The following is a 19,908-nucleotide window of genomic DNA, read 5'->3' as shown; positions in this document are numbered from 1 at the left end:
GACTGGTGAGAAAAAAAGAAGAGACAATGTTTTCACTCACACAAGCTTAACTTTCACTTTCTACACAACACACTCACATAGCACAATCAGACTTGCACAACACTTACATATGACTGGTGAGGGAAAAAAAGAAGAGACAGAAAATGTTTTCACTCACACAAGCTTAACTTTCACTTTCTACACAACACACTCACATAGCACAATCAGACTTGCACAACACTTACATATGACTGGTGAGGGAAATATCAGAAGAAGAGACAGACAATGTTTTCATTCACACAAGCTTAAATTCACTTTCTAGACAACACACTCACATAGCACAATCAGACTTGCACAACACTTACATATGACTGGTGAGAAAAAAGAAGAGACAGACAATGTTTTCACTCACACAAGCTTAACTTTCACTTTCTACACAACACACTCACATAGCACAATCAGACTTGCACAACACTTACATATGACTGGTGGGGAAATATCAGAAGAAGAGACAGACAATGTTTTCACTCACACAAGCTTAACTTTCACTTTCTACGCAACACACTCACATAGCACAATCAGACTTGCACAACACTTACATATGACTGGTGAGGGAAAAAAGAAGAGACAGAAAATGTTTTCACTCACACAAGCTTAACTTTCACTTTCTACACAACACACTCACATAGCACAATCAGACTTGCACAACACTTACATATGACTGGTGAGGAAAAAAAGAAGAGACAGAAAATGTTTTCACTCACACAAGCTTAACTTTCACTTTCTGCACAACACACTCACATAGCACAATCAGACTTGCACAACACTTACATATGACTGGTGAGGAAAAAAAGAAGAGACAGAAAATGTTTTCACTCACACAAGCTTAACTTTCACTTTTCCACAACTAGCTTTGACTTTCTCGAGGTTCTTTTTGTGAAGCAAGAAAATAAAAAGTGCTGCTGTGATTTTTCCCACAGCGTCTGCGCCAACGAGGACGCTGGGACGGAGGAAGCTGGTGCGCAACCGCTTCACCATCGACACCGACATCGTATATGACGGCGAGCCCGAGCAGGACCTCGCCTCGCCGCCTCAGGACGCAGACGGGTTGGGGGCCCGGCGAGACCGGCGGCGGGCATCGGCGGAATCTGGCGACACGGACCGCTGGGTGGAAGAACAGTTTGACCTCAAAGAATACGAAGACCCCGAGGAGGTCAAGGAGACGGACATCCTGAGCGACGAGGACGACGAGTCGGGACGGCGGAGGACGACGGGAGCCGTCCACCTCGATGCTTCCGTGGCGTCGCTTTCTCTGGAGAGCGGGGAAGCGGAGGGCAGCGAGGCGCTCGGCGAGCCCTCCGAGGACGCACACGTGTGGGTACGGCGGGAGCATCCTGAATGCTCGCCAGACTGACACGCTTTGGACGGTCGAGCGGAAAAAGCTGACTCATCGTTTGGACGAACAGTACAATCATGGATCCCATCGTGACCGGCATGCTTTGCACACGAGAGCGGCGCTCTGCAGCCCCGCCTGCTGTTGCCAAATGGGTTTGTTTTCTTTGCGTGACCTTGACAACCTTATATTTGTCCTCCCAGACATGGAAGAAATCATAGCATAGTCAACTGAAATATCGTCAAATATTTACTTTACAGCTTTTAGCCTGCTTTTGTTGCGTCGGATAGTATTTTTGCTAACAGTTAGCGGCGGAGGCTAGTGGGATTTTCATGTTAACATAATCCTGTTTTACTTGAATATTCCTTCATCTTTTACTGTGAAACCTTTCTTGTTTTGCTTCTAGTGTTGCCTTTCAAAGAACAGTCATTGATGATGTTTAACTTTAGTCTCGTGCACGCTCCAGTGGCGGGAATTTGCACAGCTGTTGTTTAAAAAAAAAATGGTTTCAAATCACTGGATTACAAAGCAATGTTTTTTTAATATATATATAAATATATATTATTTATTGATTTGTAAATGTATTTGTTAGCAAGAGTATTTGCTTTTTATAGGACAGTGCAAATTTGTTCCAGCAATCAGAGGGGGAAAGATAGTAGTCCAAATGTGATGAAATAATTGACTGCATTTTTATTATCATTATTATAATATTATTACCATGCCTGTACATAAAATGTATTGCTATCATAATAAAGACACTTGTTTCCTACAGCAGATGGTGACGTGTGACCACGCATGAATCACATATTGAATATTCCTCACCAGGCCGTGCTTCTTTGAAAACCGGCTCCAGGGGACGTTACAGCAGAAATGGAAAAAAAAACCCTGTAATTTTACAAAAATAAAGTGAACATATTCAGAGAAAAGTCATATTCTAAGGAGGAAAAAAGTCTACATTTTATGAGAATAAACGTATATATTATGAGGGAAAATAATGTCATTTTAGTAGCAAAGAGTTCAAATATTTAGGTTCTATGTTATTTTGAAATTGAATTATGTTGAGTCGTATTATGAGGGGAAGGAAATAAGTCAAGATGGAATTTTTAAAAACTCGTTTGGGGGGGAAGTTAGAATATTAGGGGAATAAAGTCATAATACTGCATAATACTGTATGATGAAAAGACAATTTACAAAAATTATATATATATATATATATATATATATATATATATATATATATATATATATATATATATATATATATATATATATATATATATATATATATATATATATATATAGAAGTGACCACAAGAAGTGAATTTGCATAACTAACCTGCCTAAATAACACCCATATAATCACCTTTACAGTCTATTATGCAATATTGTAGGCATAAGAAGGGAAAATCATACGCTTCCAGTGCAAACAAGACAAATGACTCTTTACGCCCCTCTAGCGGCAAAACCCAACACTGCACTAATTCCCTGCTCTTGTAAACAATGACAACATACGCCCTCAACATGACTTGGCAGAAAAAAACGTCACAACCTCATCTTCATTTGAATAAACGTCCCATTCGTCACCTTTTCCAGCCACAACAGTCCAAATTAAGCCTCAAATGGGGGACCACTTTTCAATCACCTAAAACCCGAGCAGTACACCTCAGGACCAGTTTATCCTCGGAAAATTGAAACTTAGAATACAACTTTTTTTCTTAATATTTTTGCTCAAAAAACGACAGCTATTTTTTATCTATAAAAAATATCTAAATATTTAAATTTTAAGATATGCCTTAAGATTAAGATATGCCTTTATTCGTCCCTCAGTGGGGAAATTTGTAAGTGGGGAAATTTTCTCCAGAAATAATCTTCATAATCTGATAATCTAGTAATTTAAAGTTATTTTTGTAATATTATGACTTTATTCCCACAATATTTTGCCTTTATTTAATTTTTTTTTACCCAAAATAATTTTCCAAAAATGTAAGCTTTTTTGTTTTGTTTCTTCCATTATTACTTTTTAAAAAATAACATATTTTTTATTTCAATATTTCAATGCCACGCTACTAAAATTACATTATTTTTTGTCATATTACACATTTCGTGTGACATTTCAACTTTTTTCACATCATAATTTGACTTATTTGACAACTTTTAAAATATTACATATTATTCTATAATATGTTAATGTTATATTATATATGATATTATTAAATATGATATTAACATTTGGACTTTATTTGTGTCAAATTAAAGCTGCTTTTTCCATTTACAATGTTTTTTCTTGACTATTAAAACTATAAAAAAAATATATTTCAACTGTCTGCTTGAAAAATTCATTCATTGTCTTCATAAATTTTTGTCCTCTAATATTTGGACTTCATTCTGGTTCCAACTTTGGATCTACATTATTTCTGATGGGAAGAATGTATTCCTATATTTCAGTTGGAGTCAAAATGAAAGAGCGTGGCAAACACGAGTGTGATGTCACCACGTCTGAAGTGTGTATTGACTTGGATGTTGTCTGTCACGCCGTGTCGGTATCGCTCAGCGAACCCGTCCGACCGGTTTTTGGGTTTCTGTTCCTGTTTTGCGAGATGCGGCTGAGTTGTTTGGGTTTGCTTTTTCTGGCCGTCACAAACACGGCGACCGTGGTGGGCGGCGTGGGGGCGGCGGGTAGTGAATTCCTTTTCTTATCTCAGTCGCGTCATGTGACCGTGCGGCATGATTATACTTCCAGCATCCAAGTAGGGTGGCACAACGGGAGGGGCAGGTGCAGATGCACCGTTTTGGGTCCAAACCAAACTGAGCCGGCCTACTGAAAACCAGAATGATGACATAGCGAGCGCGGCGATATCATCAGCCGAGCAAAAACACGGCAGCTGAGTAGTCGCTCCATTTGACGTGCAGGCGGACATGAGGGCCAAGCTGGAAATCCTGGCCATGGTCCTGGGCTTCCTGGGCCTGTTTGGCGCGGTGGCGGCCACGGCCATGCCCATGTGGCGGGTCTCGGCTTTCATCGGCGCCAACCTCATCGTGATGGAGGTGCTGTGGGAGGGCCTGTGGATGAACTGCTTCAACCAGGCGGACATCAAGATGCAGTGCAAGGTGTACGACTCGCTGCTCATCCTCTCCCCCGAGCTGCAGGCCGCCCGCGGCCTCATGGTGGTCGCCATTGTGCTAGTGGTGATAGCGCTCTTCATCGCGGGCTTCACTATGAAGAGGACCAATTGCTGCGAGGGCAACGAGCGAGCCAAGAACATCACCATGGCCTTCGCCGGGAGCTTGTTCCTGCTGGCCTGCCTGGTCACGCTCATCCCCGTCTCCTGGGTGGCCCACACCGTCATCAGGAACTTCTACAACCCGGTGGTGGTGGATTCTCGCAAGCGCGAGCTGGGGGCGTCCCTCTTCATCGGCTGGGCCAGCTGCGCTCTTCTGCTGGCCGCCGGCATCATCCTGCTGCTCAGCTTCAACAAACGCAGGTCCAAGGAGTACCGACCCTACTCGGGGGCCTACCTCACCACCTTGCCCACTGACGCCGGGAGAGCCAGCAGCGTGCACAGCAGCAGGGCGCCCTCCAGCTTCCACAAGCATCACGAATACGTCTGACGTCTGCTTGGGATTCTTTAGCTTTGGCATCATTCCTGGACGCATCACTTTTCGGCTAGAAACGCTTCCCGGGAAGTTCTGCTGGTCATCATTCCGAAATTCGCTGAAATGTACTTTGGATATGAAATGATAATTGCACGGATGTATACGTGCGCTGGAAAATGAGAATAAATTATTTAATTATTCTACTGTATTCTGCTTTGTTTCCTCCATTTTGCCAAAGAAAGCACGCACATCACCGAAAACAGATCTCAGCACATGGCTGCAACTAATTAGTTCCTTAAGTGATTAATCTAAAGTCATCAGTGACATCAGTTCACATTGTGAAAAATGAAAGGATGCCACTTTGCCACTAAGTAAAGCCACACATGTACGTACATGCTAAGACTTTCATCTCAGCTTTGGAATTTACAGTCGGTTAAAAAGGCCATTTTCATATCAAACTCCATTTTTGCATATTTCCCAAATATTGATGTATTTATTCCCATAATATTTGAACTTTGTCCAAAAATGACAATTTCACTTTGTTTTGTTTCTCATGAATACGCTTTAAAAAAAAATAAATTTTAATATTTCTTCCACATAATATTACCTGTTTTTGTGATTTTTTTGGTGATATTATGACTTTTTTATTATAATATTTTGACTTTATTCATGTAAAATGAATCAATTTCTGCAGTTTCTTTTACGTTTTCCAACTATTTTCAACTTTTTTCTTAAGTAATCTTTGTAAATATTTTTTGGTAATACTTTCAATTTATTCCCATAATATTTGAACTTTGGCCCGATTGAATTGTCCAAAAATGACAATTTCACTTTGTTTTGTTTCTCATGAATACGCTTTAAAAAAAATAAATTTTAATATTTCTTCCACATAATATTACCTGTTTTTGTGACTTTTTTTTTGTTATATTATGACTTTTTTATTATAATATTTTTTTGACTTTATTCATGTAAAATGAATCAATTTCTGCAGTTTCTTTTACGTTTTCCAACTATTTTCAACTTTTTTCTTAAGTAATCTTTGTAAATATTTTTTGGTAATACTTTCAATTTATTCCCATAATATTATTACTTTCCCCTAATCTAATTTTCCAACAATTCCAACTTTTATTTTCATCTCTATGCTACTAAAATGACATATTTTTCCTCGTAATATTATGAGTTTATTCATGTAAAGTTGACTTTTTTCTGTTCATATTTAGACTTTATTCTTGTAAAATGTTTTTTTTTCCAAATTTGCTAGGTTTTTTTTCAAATATTTATTATAATATTCTTGTAAAATGATGTTTTTCTATATTGGTTGTTGACAGTTGACATAAAAAAAAGAAAAAAGTCCATGAAAAAAAGTGAACCTCAGGTTTCATGGACTTTTAATTTGAAGGTCCTTATGACTTAGAAACCCCTATTCTGTATTTCCACACCGAAAAAAAAACATTTGATTGTGTCAGCACATACCGTAACTTGATTGTCTAGGAGTTCTGTTTTTAAATCGGAACTTTGACCAAGTCGGTAAAAACTGGGTTGTCATAGGACCCAGTTTTTGGTTGAAGGTTTTCACCAGGATGTTTGTACACGGTCTCACTTTTCCTTCAATACTTGACATTACAAACATAACAAACTGGTCCCTTTGACCTGCCCTAACAAAGAACCCTACACGTTCCTGTCCATGCATTTTTTATGACTTTCCTCCATCATTGAAGACCCCTCACACACACACACAAACTACTGAGCACTGTACACCAACACAACTAGGCAAACAGACGCTTTCCTCCCCCAGGACGTCACTCTGATCAACACTCGATCACATCAGTGTTGACCCCTCCCAAAAATACTTGAATGTAAATCCTGTTTTTTTTGTTTACAAATGCAGATCATTGGTCTATTAATCAACTGGTAATTGTCTGGCCATTTAGAAGAAATGAATGACAAAAAGAGACGCTCCAGTCCGTGTGATGGTGACCACTACCTGATTGAATCCATCTGGTTGATCTTTGGACCAGATGAGGGAAAACATTTCCAGTGAAACTGTTGCTGGGGTGGAGTTTCTAGGTTTTAGTTTCACTTCTGTTGACATTGTCAGATAAATCCTACTTCATTTCGTTGATTTCTCAGATGATGATGCATTAAAGACAAAGGATGGGTTATGGGGACTACTATGGGGACTACTTTCCCTGGCGGAGGTCTGTGCTCTACCATCCTGACTGATATTGAGAAGACCACCACGTGCAAAGGTGGTGTGATACAAGTGTTTTGATTGAAGGCTGAGTGAACTCCTTCAAAACAGCTGAGGACCGTTGGGGCGGCTCAACCAGCTCGACCGCCACCCTGCGTCGTTAGCATTTTTGTGGGTGTATAACTTCCTGGACTTGTTCCTCTTCTCAGATTCGTCTCCTGCCTCGTGAGAGCGCTGACAGTGCGCTCCCCGGTGCGATCGTCATGGCCTCTTACACCGCTTACAGCGGATACACTAAGCCGCCGCTGTCGTACGCCGGCTCCTACTACAACTACGACGAGAAGGCGCCACAGTCCTACACGGAGTACCAGGACTCGGTGTACGAGGAGAAAAAGAAAATTGAAAAGCGGAAGAAGAAGTACGCTATCTGCTGCGAGGTGGTGGCGCTCATCATCGGCTTCATCGGACTCATCGGCGTGGCGGCTGTGACAGGTCTTCCCATGTGGAGAGTGACGGCCTTCATCGAGGAGAACATCATCGTCATGGAGACACGTTGGGAAGGCCTGTGGATGAACTGCTACCGCCAGGCTAACATCAGGATGCAGTGTAAGGTCTACGACTCCCTTCTGTTTCTGCCGCCCGACCTCCAAGCGGCCCGCGGCCTCATGTGTAGCTCGGTGGCTTTGACCGTCTTCGCCCTCGTCGTCTCGGCCGTGGGGATGAAGTGCACCAAAGTGGTGGACCACCGCGCTCGTACCAAGCACATCGTTCTGGTGGCTGGGGGCGCCCTCTTCCTCTTGGCCTGCATCACCACGCTGATTCCCGTGTCCTGGACGGGCCACGTCATCATCAGGGAGTTTTACAACCCTTTGCTAATCGACGCCCAGCGACGAGAGCTCGGCGAAGCCCTCTACATCGGCTGGGTGACCTCGGCCTTGCTTTTCTCAGCCGGGGTGATCCTGCTGTGCCGCCACGCCCCACGCACCCAGGAGCCCGACCAGAGGATCATATACAACCCCGGCTCATACGCCTACCAGCCCGGCTCCACGTACCAACCGTACACTTACCAACCCTACCAGCCCCCGTACACCTCCCAGCCTGCCTACTCCGCACCCCCAACAGGGTCTGTAGCCTACACCCCGGTTCAGTACTAGAGAAGGAGACTGCACAATGGCCTTTTTGGCACAAGCATCTGTGCATGTGCATACCATGATGACTGCGCTTTAACGCCATAACGCCGGGTCTTTCAGAGAACATACACTACCACCACATGATTTCTCTCTGAATTTGAAATGTACATACTTTTTTCCACTGGGCCATGACCGTGGTCAATAAATGGAGGCAGAGGAGGGGGAAAAAAAAGCCTGTTGATTTTGTTTGACTCAAACGGAAACACGTTTTCTCCATTGTTTTCAGTTATGTGGCTAAACCGGTTGAACCTGAACACTGTCCCAGGTCCACCCACAGGATGTCATGGGTTAGTCGCCTGCATAACAACAGCATACATTTCATTTTCCTAACACTTGTCACAGTAAAAAGTGCTGGTCACCCGTCAATCACAGAGCCCATTTAGAGACAAATCACTTTCACACAATCACTGCAGTGTCTCCCACAGGACAGCAATCTGGGCTGACCATATTTTTATTACTAAAAACTGGACCTGGCCAAGAGTGTACTCATATGATCCTGGAAATGTACTCAAATATGCCCTTATCATTTCAATACATTTCAAGTGTATGGATTGTTCCAATAATCCCTCATTTATGGCGCTTCATTGGTTCCACAACCGACCGCGATGAGTCAATTTCCACCAATTAGGCTATTTCTAATGGTTTCATTTATTTTGAACATGCATACAAGTCACATTCAGTTCCACACATCCAAAAAAGAGCAGCTTATTTCATCCTAACCCCATTCGTTTCACGTCAATTGTAATACATTTGTTCACTTCCTGTTTTCCAAATGTACTCTTTGCTAGTTTGAAATACATAGTTGTAGTCCTTATTCATAAAGCCAATATTTTCATAGCTAAAACCCTGTTTAAGACCTTCTAAGAAGCTTTTTATTATTAGAGCCCTCTAGACATCAAATAACACCCCTATAGTCACCTTTACACTCCTATTACCCAAAATAGAAGATATAATAGGAGTAAAATATGACATCTAAGATATAAATAAGACTCATGCTTGTGTGTGTTGCTATAAATGTACTTTGTGCCTTAGTTCCTTACTAACTACTCTACTCATTAGTTCCTCAATAACTACTCTAAATGTATGTGTCTTAGTTCCCCAGTAACTACTCCACCTATTAGTTCCTCAGCAACTACTCTAAACGTATGTGCCTTAGTTCCTCACTACTCTACTTGTTGGTTCCTCCATAACTACTCTAAATGTATGTGCCTTAGTTCCTCACTAACTACTCAACTCGTTAGTTCCTCCATAACTACTCTAAATGTATGTGTCTTAGTTATCCAGTAACTACTCCACTTATTAGTTCCCGAGTAACTACCCTAAATGTGTCTTAGTTCCCCAGTAACTACTCCACCTATTAGTTCCTCAGAAACTACTTTAAATATATGTGTCTTAGTTCTTCACTACTCTACTCGTTAGTTCCTCCATAACTACTCTAAATGTATGTGCCTTAGTTCCCCAGTAACCACTCCACTTATTAGTTCCCGAGTAACTACTCTAAATGTGTCTTAGTTCCCCAGTAACTACTCCACCTATTAGTTCCTCAGAAACTACTCTAAACACATGTGCCTTAGTTCTTCACTACTCTACTCGTTAGTTCCTCCATAACTACTCTAAATGTATGTGCCTTAGTTCCTCACCAACTACTCTACTTGTTAGTTCCTCCATAACTACTCTAAATGTATGTCTTAGTTCGCCAGTAACTACTCCACCTATTAGTTCCTTAGTAACTACTCTAAATGTATGTGCCTTAGTTCCTCACTACTCTACTCGTTAGTTCCTCCATAACTACTCTAAATGTATGTGCCTTAGTTCCTCACTAACTACTCTACTTGTTAGTTCCTCCATAACTACTCTAAATGTATGTGTCTTAGTTCTCCAGTAACTACTCCACTTATTAGTTCCTGAGTAACTACTCTAAACTATGTGCCTTAGTTCCCCGGTAACGGCTCTACTCATTAGTTCCTCATAAACTACTCTGAATGTATGTACCTTAGTTCCTCAGTAACTACTCTAAATGTATGTGCCACGATTCCTCTGTAACTAGTGTACTTTTGTGTATCTTAATATGTATCTATCTATGCTAAAAAAATATTAGGCCATATTCAAACACAAATCAGCCTGATTCATGAAACCGTGAGCCACAAACCTTTAGTCCAACCTCTTATTGATGATGACTTGATGAAGAGGTGTGTTGTAATCCTTTTCAAAAAGCAGCTACGCTTCTCTTAAGGGGTCTAAAACACCTGGCGTCAGGATGTAAAGTGAGACCTGTGTCAAGCGGCAGTTTGCAGCGTTTCCTGTTCGCCGCATAAAGAAAACAGTGGCCTGAGGGGTATTGGTCTCCTAGTAACGGGTCACAGTCCCCGCCCCTCCCGTCTTGATGTCCTGTACACAGAAATGGTGAACACCTTGCTGCTCCTCCCACCCCGCTGGGATGCGACTACCTCCCAGCAGGACTCCACTGCTTCCTAACAGAGAGTCTGGTTAGGAGGACAGGATGGCCAACTCAGCACTGGAGCTGCTGGGTCTTCTCGTGACCCTAATCGGGCTGATAGGTGTGGCGGCGAGCACCGGCATGCCCATGTGGCGAGTCACGGCCTTCATCGGCGAGAATATAATCGTTTTCGAGACCCGCTACGAGGGTTTGTGGATGAACTGCTTCAAGCAGGCCGACATCAGGATGCAGTGCAAGGTGTACGACTCTCTCCTGGCCTTGCCACCCGACCTCCAAGCAGCACGGGGCCTCATGTGCTGCGCTCTGGCCCTAGGCGGTCTGGGCGTGCTGGTGAGCTTGTTGGGGCTGCAGTGCACGTCATGCATTCGGAACGACGATCGAGCCAAGCGCATAGTGCTCATCATCGCCGGATCCATGATCTTCCTGTCATGCATCTGCGTCCTGATCCCTGTGTCCTGGACCGGTCACGTCATCATCCGGGATTTCTACAACCCCTTACTGCTCGATGCCCAGCGTAGAGAACTGGGGGAGGCTCTCTACATCGGATGGGTGGCCGGCGCCTTCCTCTTCGCCGGAGGATGCATGTTTACTTGTTGTAATATACAGTCGGAAGACCGAGATCCGAGGAAGTACGTATACTCCAGGGACTCAGACTACTTGGCGTACCCTCCGACCCCCATCCAGCCCCTGCAGCCTCAACAGCTGGTGCTGCTCCCACAAGCTCAAGCCCAGCCGGTCCTGTCTAGACATCCATCTACCAACTACAGCTACCAGTCCAGGTACCCATCTGTGCGCAGTGGAGTGGCCTATCTTTGAACACTGACTGAGGCACCGACTGGGACAAACACATCATACCATCCATTTTATGTATGAACTAAATGTAAACAACTTTCTAAATCCATTTTGTATTGGCCCTAGAAAGGCTCTGTAACTGTCGTTGGAAAGGCAGGTGCATTTGAAAAGGGTTTTTAGAGTCCATGCTAGGTTATGTCATTTTTGATGTTATGATATTACAACACAATGCTAAAGTCAGTTCTGGATTTTGCAGTTTTTGTAGCAAACCGTGTAACACGCCTGCCACATAGGTCAGAGTTAGATGGAAAACAAAGATAAATGTGAGTCAATACGACTACTGTTTGTTCAAGGTGGGGACACTCTCGTGTGTTTGCAAAGAGCGTAGAGTCTCTAGAGCCACGATCCAGCGTGATCATGTGACCACAATTTGCAAGTGGCTTTGAATAGAGATACAAGTCAACAACAATGCCTGTACGGTCCACTTCCACAGGTGCTTGACTGCACTGGCAGATATCTTAACTCCTCAACTATTGATCAATCTCATATCGCATATCATTTCTACTAAGTTGCACTCTTCTGAACTCTGTGTGTATGCTAGCGGTTCCGCCTCCACCCAACGAGACAGACACTGTTTGACTGACAAGTGCTCACTCCGTTGATGCTGAAAGCAATGCACAGAGTGAATCCCCTTCCTACGGGCTCTGCTCCCAATCTAAAAGCCCTCACACTTTTGTTTCTTACATTAAAAAAAAAATAACCAAAAAAACATAAACGTCAAAAATAAGCAACAAAAGATGTTTTTTTGTTTTTCACTCACTTTTTTCCAAATGCTTCATGGATGATTAGACAATTATGTATTTATATTATCCTCACCGTTGCTCCTATGAGAAACACTGATTTTTTTCATGAGAAGCTCACCATTAAACTATATTTGTTCATGTGAAATAAAGTTATATCAACATGTTTTATTAATGCCTGCTTGAATTTATATTTTTATACATAAGTACAGTAATCCATCATTCAACCCGGTTAATTGGTTCAAGACCCGATGATGAGTATGATTCCTTATTTATAAATGGCAAACTTTCATAGTTAGAGCATAGAAAACCTGTTTATGCCCTTTCAAATGCGGCTTTTATCATTATTAGAGCCCCGTAGACATTAAATAACACCCCTATAGTCACCTTCACGCTTGTATTACCCATTACGGTAGACATAAGAGAAAATAAAACATACAAGACATAAATAACACAAAATAACAATGGCATTATTGGGAGAATTTCTTGTTGCTGTTCCTTTTTTCCTGTTTGATATTCCTTTAGTGGCTATTGTTTCATCACCTGCACATTACTGACACCTAGTGACAATTGTAGAACTCTACATATTTTAATGTGTCGTCTGAATGCCTCATATTTGTATTTTACTTCATTTTGCAATTTTTATGCTTCAAAAGTTTTAATTTGGGCCAAAAATATGCAAGGGTTGATTATGCATATTTTATGACCAATAATAGGCCGTATTCAACCACCAAACGATAATCCAATATTCATTCATTCACTAAGACGTGTGCCTTCGTACTTTGCCACAGACGCTATAAACGGTTTCTGCTATTGTTGTGTAGGTGACTATACCAGTATACAGCCTGTGTATGTGACTATACCAGTATACAGCCTGTGTAGGTGACTATACCAGTATACAGCCTGTGTAGGTGACTATACCAGTATACAGCCTGTGTAGGTGACTATACCAGTATACAGCCTGTGTATGTGATCATACCAGTATACAGCCTGTGTAGGTGACTATACCAGTATACAGCCTGTGTAGGTGACTATACCAGTATACAGCCTGTGTAGGTGACTATACCAGTATACAGCCTGTGTATGTGATCATACCAGTATACAGCCTGTGTAAGTGACTATACCAGTATACAGCCTGTGTAGGTGACTATACCAGTATACAGCCTGTGTAGGTGACTATACCAGTATACAGCCTGTGTAGGTGACTATACCAGTATACAGCCTGTGTAGGTGACTATACCAGTATACAGCCTGTGTAGGTGACTATACCAGTATACAGCCTGTGTAGGTGACTATACCAGTATACAGCCTGTGTAGGTGACTATACCAGTATACAGCCTGTGTAATGACTATACTAGTATACAGCCTGTGTAGGTGACTATACCAGTATACAGCCTGTGTAGGTGACTATACCAGTATACAGCCTGTGTAGGTGACTATACTAGTATACAGCCTGTGTAAGTGACTATACTAGTATACAGCCTGTGTAATGACTATACTAGTATACAGCCTGTGTAGGTGACTATACTAGTATACAGCCTGTGTAGGTGACTATACCAGTATACAGCCTGTGTAGGTGACTATACCAGTATACAGCCTGTGTAGGTGACTATACCAGTATACAGCCTGTGTAGGTGACTATACTAGTATACAGCCTGTGTAGGTGACTATACTAGTATACAGCCTGTGTAGGTGACTATACCAGTATACAGCCTGCGTAAGTGACTATACCAGTATACAGCCTGTGTATGTGATCATACCAGTAAAGCCAGAGGAACCATAAACACAAAATAACCCTCATCCTTCTGACCAACTAAAGCCTACAAAGCATCTTTCCCATAACAAAGCTCGCTGTACTGTCCACAAACGCATCAGTTGAGCGTGGGGCGCCTTCCTGTGAGGTCCTACTCCAAGATGGACTCAAACATGGGGATTTAGTTGTGCTGTTTTGGATCTAAACACCTGGATTACAATCCTCTGCGCAATGGTTGAAGGAATCGCTGAGATAGCCGCAATGTGCATCGGCCTGGTGGGGCTGATCGGCGCGGCCGCCACCACCGGTATGCCCATGTGGAAGGTAACGGCGTTCATCGGGGAGAACATCATCGTCATGGAGACCCGCTGGGAGGGCTTGTGGATGAACTGCTACCGCCAGGGCAACATAAGGATGCAGTGTAAGGTGTACGACTCCCTCCTCTTCCTGCCTCCGGAGCTCCAGGCGGCCAGGGGTCTCATGTGCTGCTCGGTGGCCTTGTCCGGACTGGGTCTCATGGTCGCCATGTTGGGACTGCGGTGCACCACGTGTTTTCGGGGTAACGAAAGAGCAAAAAATGTGATTCTGTCGGTGGCGGGTGGCATGCAGCTGCTGGCATGCGTCTGCGTCTTCATCCCTGTGTCGTGGACGGGTCATGTGATCATCCGGGATTTCTACAACCCTTTGTTGATTGATGCCCAGAGAAGAGAACTGGGGGAGGCTCTTTACATTGGCTGGGTGACGGGAGCTGTTCTTTTCAGCTCTGCCTTGTTGTTCATCTGCAGCCGTCAGGCATCAGACAAAAGGTCAAAAGGTCTTTACCACCCGGAAAACTCGCTAGGCTATGAGGCCACGCTGAGGAAGCCTGTTCCGATGATGTATCAGCCCATTTCAAATGTTTCCAGCATCAGATCCAACGCCTACCAACCCTCCCTGCAGCCCAGCTATGCTGCACGTCAGATCGTCAATCCTCAATTGCCGACGAGCGACGCCACACTTGTCACAACACCGGTCGTCTTCAACCCTGGTCAGCCTGAAGGAGCATCGCTCTTGTATCCAGGCAGCATGGTCCAACATTCATCCCTGAGAAGTTCCATCCCGGTCGAAAGCCTGTACACGCCGATCAACTCCTTGTACACCAGTCACAACAGCACGCCGTTCAATCCCTCCGTGTCCTACCAGTCCAGTTTCCAGCCCGCACCTCAAACTCCGGTTGTCATTCAATACAAAGCTTCCAGAATTGAACCAGGGTCTCACAGTGGGAGCGGCGTAGGAATGTACATTTGAGGAAAACTTGCCTTTTTGTAGCAAAGCCAGCCAAAGGCAACATTATCTCTAAAATATCAAAATTAGATATTTATATGTATTGTACCTATTGACTGAACATTCTGATGCTTTACACCTTCACAGCCACTAGAGGGCATCATGGACGCATGTAGCTTGACTTGCTGATGTCAATGCTGTTGGAAACCATTTTCATACAGCATTTTATGGGTTTTCCATGAGTGAATTTATGTATCACAGGCACATAGGTAATAAAAAGAGCTGCAAACACTCAAATTAAACTGTTTGTAGTGGGAAGGCGCTGGCTTGCTCACTTACAAACCTGTTTGTGTGGCGCCAGGGTGGTATCACATTTCCAAAGACAAGACAGATGAAACCTGAACAATGGCCCAAAGGGGTAAGCCACAAACATTCCAAACACAAGATGATCCAAACTAACACTAACACTACACTAACATAAAAGAACTGTATAAGGAACATGCTGCGAATTCCAAAAACACACAAAAACACACAAAACCACCAAAACGATGGATGGATGGATGGATGGATGGATAGATAGATAGATAGATTTTGCCAACGAAATGTCGTTGCCTGGCTCCTGTGTAATAATAATAAATAATAATAATAATAATGTGGAGAGTAAATAGATTACATCAAGTATGAACAACAATGTACAGCGTAAACAGTAATTTGTGCAAATAATTTAAATAATTTTGAATAAATTATTTAATAAATTATTGAAAATTACACTTGGCACACTTCCAGGACAGCCAGACCAGAACATTACCTACATCAGGTGTGTCCAATGTACAGTTATTGGCCGGTGGTACATTCCAAAAATATAATTTAACATGAAAACTAAAAAAAAACTTTAAAAAAAAATCATCACTGACTGTGGAGACTTCACACTGAAGTCCAGTGTCACACTTCAAGCCCAGTTTGAAGTCCAGTGTGAAGTTTCCACCACAGTCATTGATGATTTGGGGAGCCACCCCATCTACTGGTGCCGGTCCACGGTGCACAGTCAACATAGCCCTCTACCAGGACATTTTAAAGCACTTCATGCTTCCCATGACAAGCTTTGTGGGGATCCCAATTTCATTTTCCAGCAGGACTTACCACCTGCCCACATTGCCAAAGGTACCAAAAACTGGTTCAACGACCATTGTGTTACTGTGCTGATTGGCCGGCAACCTCACCTGATCTGAACCCCATAGAGAATCTGGGAAGTATTGTAAAGAGTAAGCTGAGAGACACCAGAACCAACAATGTACTAGATGACCTGAAGGCTGCTATCAAAGCAACCCGGGCCACATGCTGATCGCTTCCATGCCACGCCGCATTGATGCAGTAATTCATGCAAAAGGAGGCCCAGCCAAGTATTGAGTGCATGGAAATTGACATACTTTTCTGTTTAAAATATCATTTTTTTTCATTGATCTTATGTAATATTCAAATTTTCTGAGACACAGCATTTGGGTTTTCATTATCTATAAGACAAAATCATCAAAACTTTATAATAAATAAATAAATGTTTGAAATGTTTCACTGTATGTGTAATATATATCTGTATAATACATTTTGAAATCAGTGACAAAAAATATTGAACTTCTTAATGATATTAAAATTTTTTTAGATGTATCTGCAGTATATGACAAAGCTGAGGTGCAGTTTCTTCTTGAAATATATATAACCTCTTAGTATATTGCTTTACAAAATGTCAAAGTTTCATTTGTCACTATGTGGTTTGGACGGCCTTGGTCTTATACATACTGTACAGTTGGAATCAAGCTAAGGTGAGTACTGCCTTTACTCACCGTTAGATGTCGCCAAATAACACGGTGAGAAGATAGTGACGATTCTTCCATGTCTCATCAGTAGGTGTCTGACAGGAAAATTGGCGCGTGTCAATCAACTGTTTCATTTCCTGTTTCACAAACACAAACAATTAGCAGGCTGCGGCAAGCGATATGTTCGTACGTTCCCCATGTGCACTTTCGTCGATATAAAACTGAATATGAAAAAAACGTGGCACAACTCCCTTACTGTATGTGTAAACTTTAATATTTAAGCCACTATATCTAGTTGAAGAATTCATTAATGTATCGTAATCGAGTCTTCAAAATGGTCGCTTTTTGGAGAACTACATTAACTAATGCCTTGTTGATATCTTAAAAGCTCCGCAACATGGTATCGTTTCTTTCAATTTTGTTTCAAGGGGAAAAAGTAAGTTAGATGAACAGGAATAATCTTCAATTTGACTCCGAGACTGTGTCGAATCGGCAGTTCGAGACAGTTAATCTTCAAGGCAGCGACCAGTTGGAAGATTAGATTTGCGTTTGCATCACATACTGCAAGGCAAAGATTTTAATCATCATTCCTCGGTGTACCGAAGCAAAGACGTTGTCGAGGTCGACCACACTGACAGATTTGAAGTTAATCTTCACGACGTATCCATGTTAGCGGATCAGCGGTTCGCCTGCGCCCTGAATTGGGCGCCTGCACGGGAGGCAGCCACACGCAGCCGCAGCAAAACCGGAAACGACCACAGCGTGCTCTTCACAGTAAGAGCTACAATTTCCGGAAAACTGCCGGCTTGGTGTACAGCCTTTCGTACGATAAAAATAACCACTACAGCCTTACAATGAACATTCGTTACACAATGTATTGCCTCGTCCCCATAAATGCAGCCTTTTTTCTTTCTTCGCGAGAGCGTTTGCTCGAGTTTGCTTTACTTTGAAATGCACAACCGGAAGCCGTGTTTCCTGTCAATGCTGACTTGGTAGCTGGGGGCATCCTGGCGGTCCTCCTCCTACATCAGTTGCATCCTTCTATTCAACTCTGCACCGGGAAAAAAGATGCTATGGTGACACAATGGGATACAAAAAGCCATGTGACGCGTGAAGGATTTTAAAGTTATACAATCAGGAGATTTTGCAGAGAAACGACAACACTTGGAATGTTTCTATTTTATTCCTCATCATGACATGTGAGACAAGGATGCGGGTCGGGGGCCAGTTTGTTGTGGTCAGTGATAAAAGAACTGGCAAGATCTCAGCATGAGTTACCTGGGGCAGGAAAAGTGATATCCATGTTCGTTTGGACCCCTGAGGGAGGACCATGGCGAAGAGGAAAGGACTGTTATTGTCTCTGCTCTACTTGATAGCAGAGTTCTGGCTCAGTTGGCAGCAGGTCTTGAGGATTGGTGAGTATTATCTGAATAAGATGAACACCGTAACCCAAAACCTCATTCTTTTTATGTTGATTTGTTAAGAATTAGTCTAAAGTAAGCTGAAATGTTGATAATAATACGCTTTGTCACCACTGTGTAACTCATTACTTTGGTTGGCTTGGCTTTAGCATTATTTAAAATATCAAAATTACCCACATATCCTTTTGATTAATTAGTTTGGGTCCCCCTGAAGAAAAAAAATCACACCCCTGTTCTATAACCAGGGATTGCTTTCGCACCTCTAATGACTACTTCTGAATTAAAGTCAATCTAATACTATATATAGAACTTCTGTATTACTTTTCATTAGCATCCTGCCTGGATTATGTGTTCCAATAATAATAATGATCATCATCATTGTCCTGAGGGTCTGTGTTGTGCCTCAGTGGAACAAGATCCAAAATCATGTTAATCCGCTCTGGTGTTCTGTTGCCAGAGTCTCCCAAGGCTGGTCCATGTTGACAGAGCGGGTCAGAGCAGGACCGATGCATTTGAATACATCACGGTTGGCACCGGCCCATCGTTGGCCCTAGGCCAAGGGAAATGGATACACACACAGCTATGGAATAACCACTCGAGTGGGGCTGGCCACTTTTAAATCTGGCCTCCCTCCTCCTAGTGAGAGTCATTCCAGTTTACAGATGAGCCCTTTGAAAGTTGACAAGAAAGGGTCGGGAGGCAGCACATAATTAGAGGGAAACGCGGACACGGCTTTGTTCATTTCTGATGCAACCTCAATAAAAGCACGCAATTAGATGCTAGACTGCCAGCGAGTAAAACCTCTTGATGACGCTGCTTCACAAAGATTACTTTTTAAACAAGAGCACTCCCAAGGAAACCTGGATTGGGGTTAAACTATTTTAAACTGCTTTATTGTAACCCCTAACTACAACCCTAACCACGTAACCCTAAACCCGTAACCCCAACACTAACCTCTAACCCCAACCCCAACCTTAATCCCCTAAACCTAACACTAACCTAACCCTAATCGTCTAAACATAACCCTAACTCAACCCCAACCTTAATCCCCTAAACCTAACCCCTTATCGAACCCTAATCCTCTAAACATAACCCTCACCCCAACCCAAGTCACATACATTTGCCCTAACCCTAAACCTATAGCCCTAACTTCGAACACTAACCCCATAATCTTACCCCAACCCCAACCTTAATCCCCTAAACCTAACACTAACCTAACCCTAATCCTCTAAACATAACCCTAACTCAACTCCAACCTTAATC

The 19,908-nt window shown here is 42.6% G+C and overlaps 6 protein-coding genes and 1 long non-coding RNA gene across 11 annotated transcripts in view; 6 read left to right on the top strand and 1 right to left on the bottom strand.

Annotated features, from left to right (window-relative positions):
• Window positions 1-2,365, top strand: part of tiam1b (TIAM Rac1 associated GEF 1b) — a 45,617-nt gene extending 43,252 nt beyond the window's left edge. For 2 of the 3 annotated variants that reach the window (XM_058079473.1, XM_058079474.1), the window contains one exon: window positions 960-2,362. In XM_058079473.1, coding sequence (XP_057935456.1) covers window positions 960-1,393 — 434 coding nt within the window. In that variant the 3' untranslated portion in view covers window positions 1,394-2,362. Of the gene's footprint in view, window positions 1-959 lie in introns of all 3 variants that reach the window. The other variant, XM_058079475.1, reaches the window with a different exon arrangement.
• LOC131134338 (uncharacterized) overlaps window positions 1-17,971 on the bottom strand; it is a 32,253-nt gene extending 14,282 nt beyond the window's left edge. For both annotated transcript variants that reach the window (XR_009131381.1, XR_009131380.1), the window contains exons 1-2: window positions 17,825-17,971; window positions 17,252-17,361 (exon numbers count right to left, since the gene is read on the bottom strand). This is a non-coding gene — a long non-coding RNA (uncharacterized LOC131134338). The remainder of the gene's footprint in view (window positions 1-17,251; window positions 17,362-17,824) is intronic.
• LOC131134337 (claudin-4-like) lies at window positions 4,115-5,174 on the top strand. Its single transcript, XM_058079490.1, has one exon. The coding sequence runs from the start codon at window positions 4,289-4,291 to the stop codon at window positions 4,979-4,981; it is 693 nt and encodes a 230-aa protein (XP_057935473.1). The 5' UTR covers window positions 4,115-4,288; the 3' UTR covers window positions 4,982-5,174.
• Window positions 7,374-8,517, top strand: LOC131134334 (claudin-8-like). Its single transcript, XM_058079487.1, has one exon. The coding sequence runs from the start codon at window positions 7,421-7,423 to the stop codon at window positions 8,309-8,311; it is 891 nt and encodes a 296-aa protein (XP_057935470.1). The 5' UTR covers window positions 7,374-7,420; the 3' UTR covers window positions 8,312-8,517.
• On the top strand, window positions 8,705-12,530 carry cldn8.1 (claudin 8.1). The gene has a single exon (XM_058079489.1). The coding sequence runs from the start codon at window positions 10,848-10,850 to the stop codon at window positions 11,619-11,621; it is 774 nt and encodes a 257-aa protein (XP_057935472.1). The 5' UTR covers window positions 8,705-10,847; the 3' UTR covers window positions 11,622-12,530.
• LOC131134333 (claudin-8-like) lies at window positions 14,260-17,089 on the top strand. The gene has a single exon (XM_058079485.1). It carries the CDS (start codon window positions 14,382-14,384, stop codon window positions 15,435-15,437), a length of 1,056 nt encoding a protein of 351 aa, XP_057935468.1. The 5' UTR covers window positions 14,260-14,381; the 3' UTR covers window positions 15,438-17,089.
• Window positions 17,972-18,204: 233 nt separating the features above from the next.
• LOC131134329 (glutamate receptor ionotropic, kainate 1) overlaps window positions 18,205-19,908 on the top strand; it is a 31,830-nt gene continuing 30,126 nt past the window's right edge. The window contains exon 1 of one of the 2 annotated variants that reach the window (XM_058079477.1): window positions 18,205-18,639. In XM_058079477.1, the coding sequence (XP_057935460.1) occupies window positions 18,555-18,639 (85 nt within the window). In that variant the 5' untranslated portion in view covers window positions 18,205-18,554. The remainder of the gene's footprint in view (window positions 18,640-19,908) is intronic. The other variant, XM_058079476.1, reaches the window with a different exon arrangement.

This window comes from Doryrhamphus excisus, chromosome 8, assembly GCF_030265055.1.
Source record: "Doryrhamphus excisus isolate RoL2022-K1 chromosome 8, RoL_Dexc_1.0, whole genome shotgun sequence".
Lineage (NCBI taxonomy): Eukaryota > Metazoa > Chordata > Actinopteri > Syngnathiformes > Syngnathidae > Doryrhamphus > Doryrhamphus excisus.
Note: the sequence above shows the minus strand (reverse complement) of the source record. Positions and strands in the feature narration are given on the sequence as shown.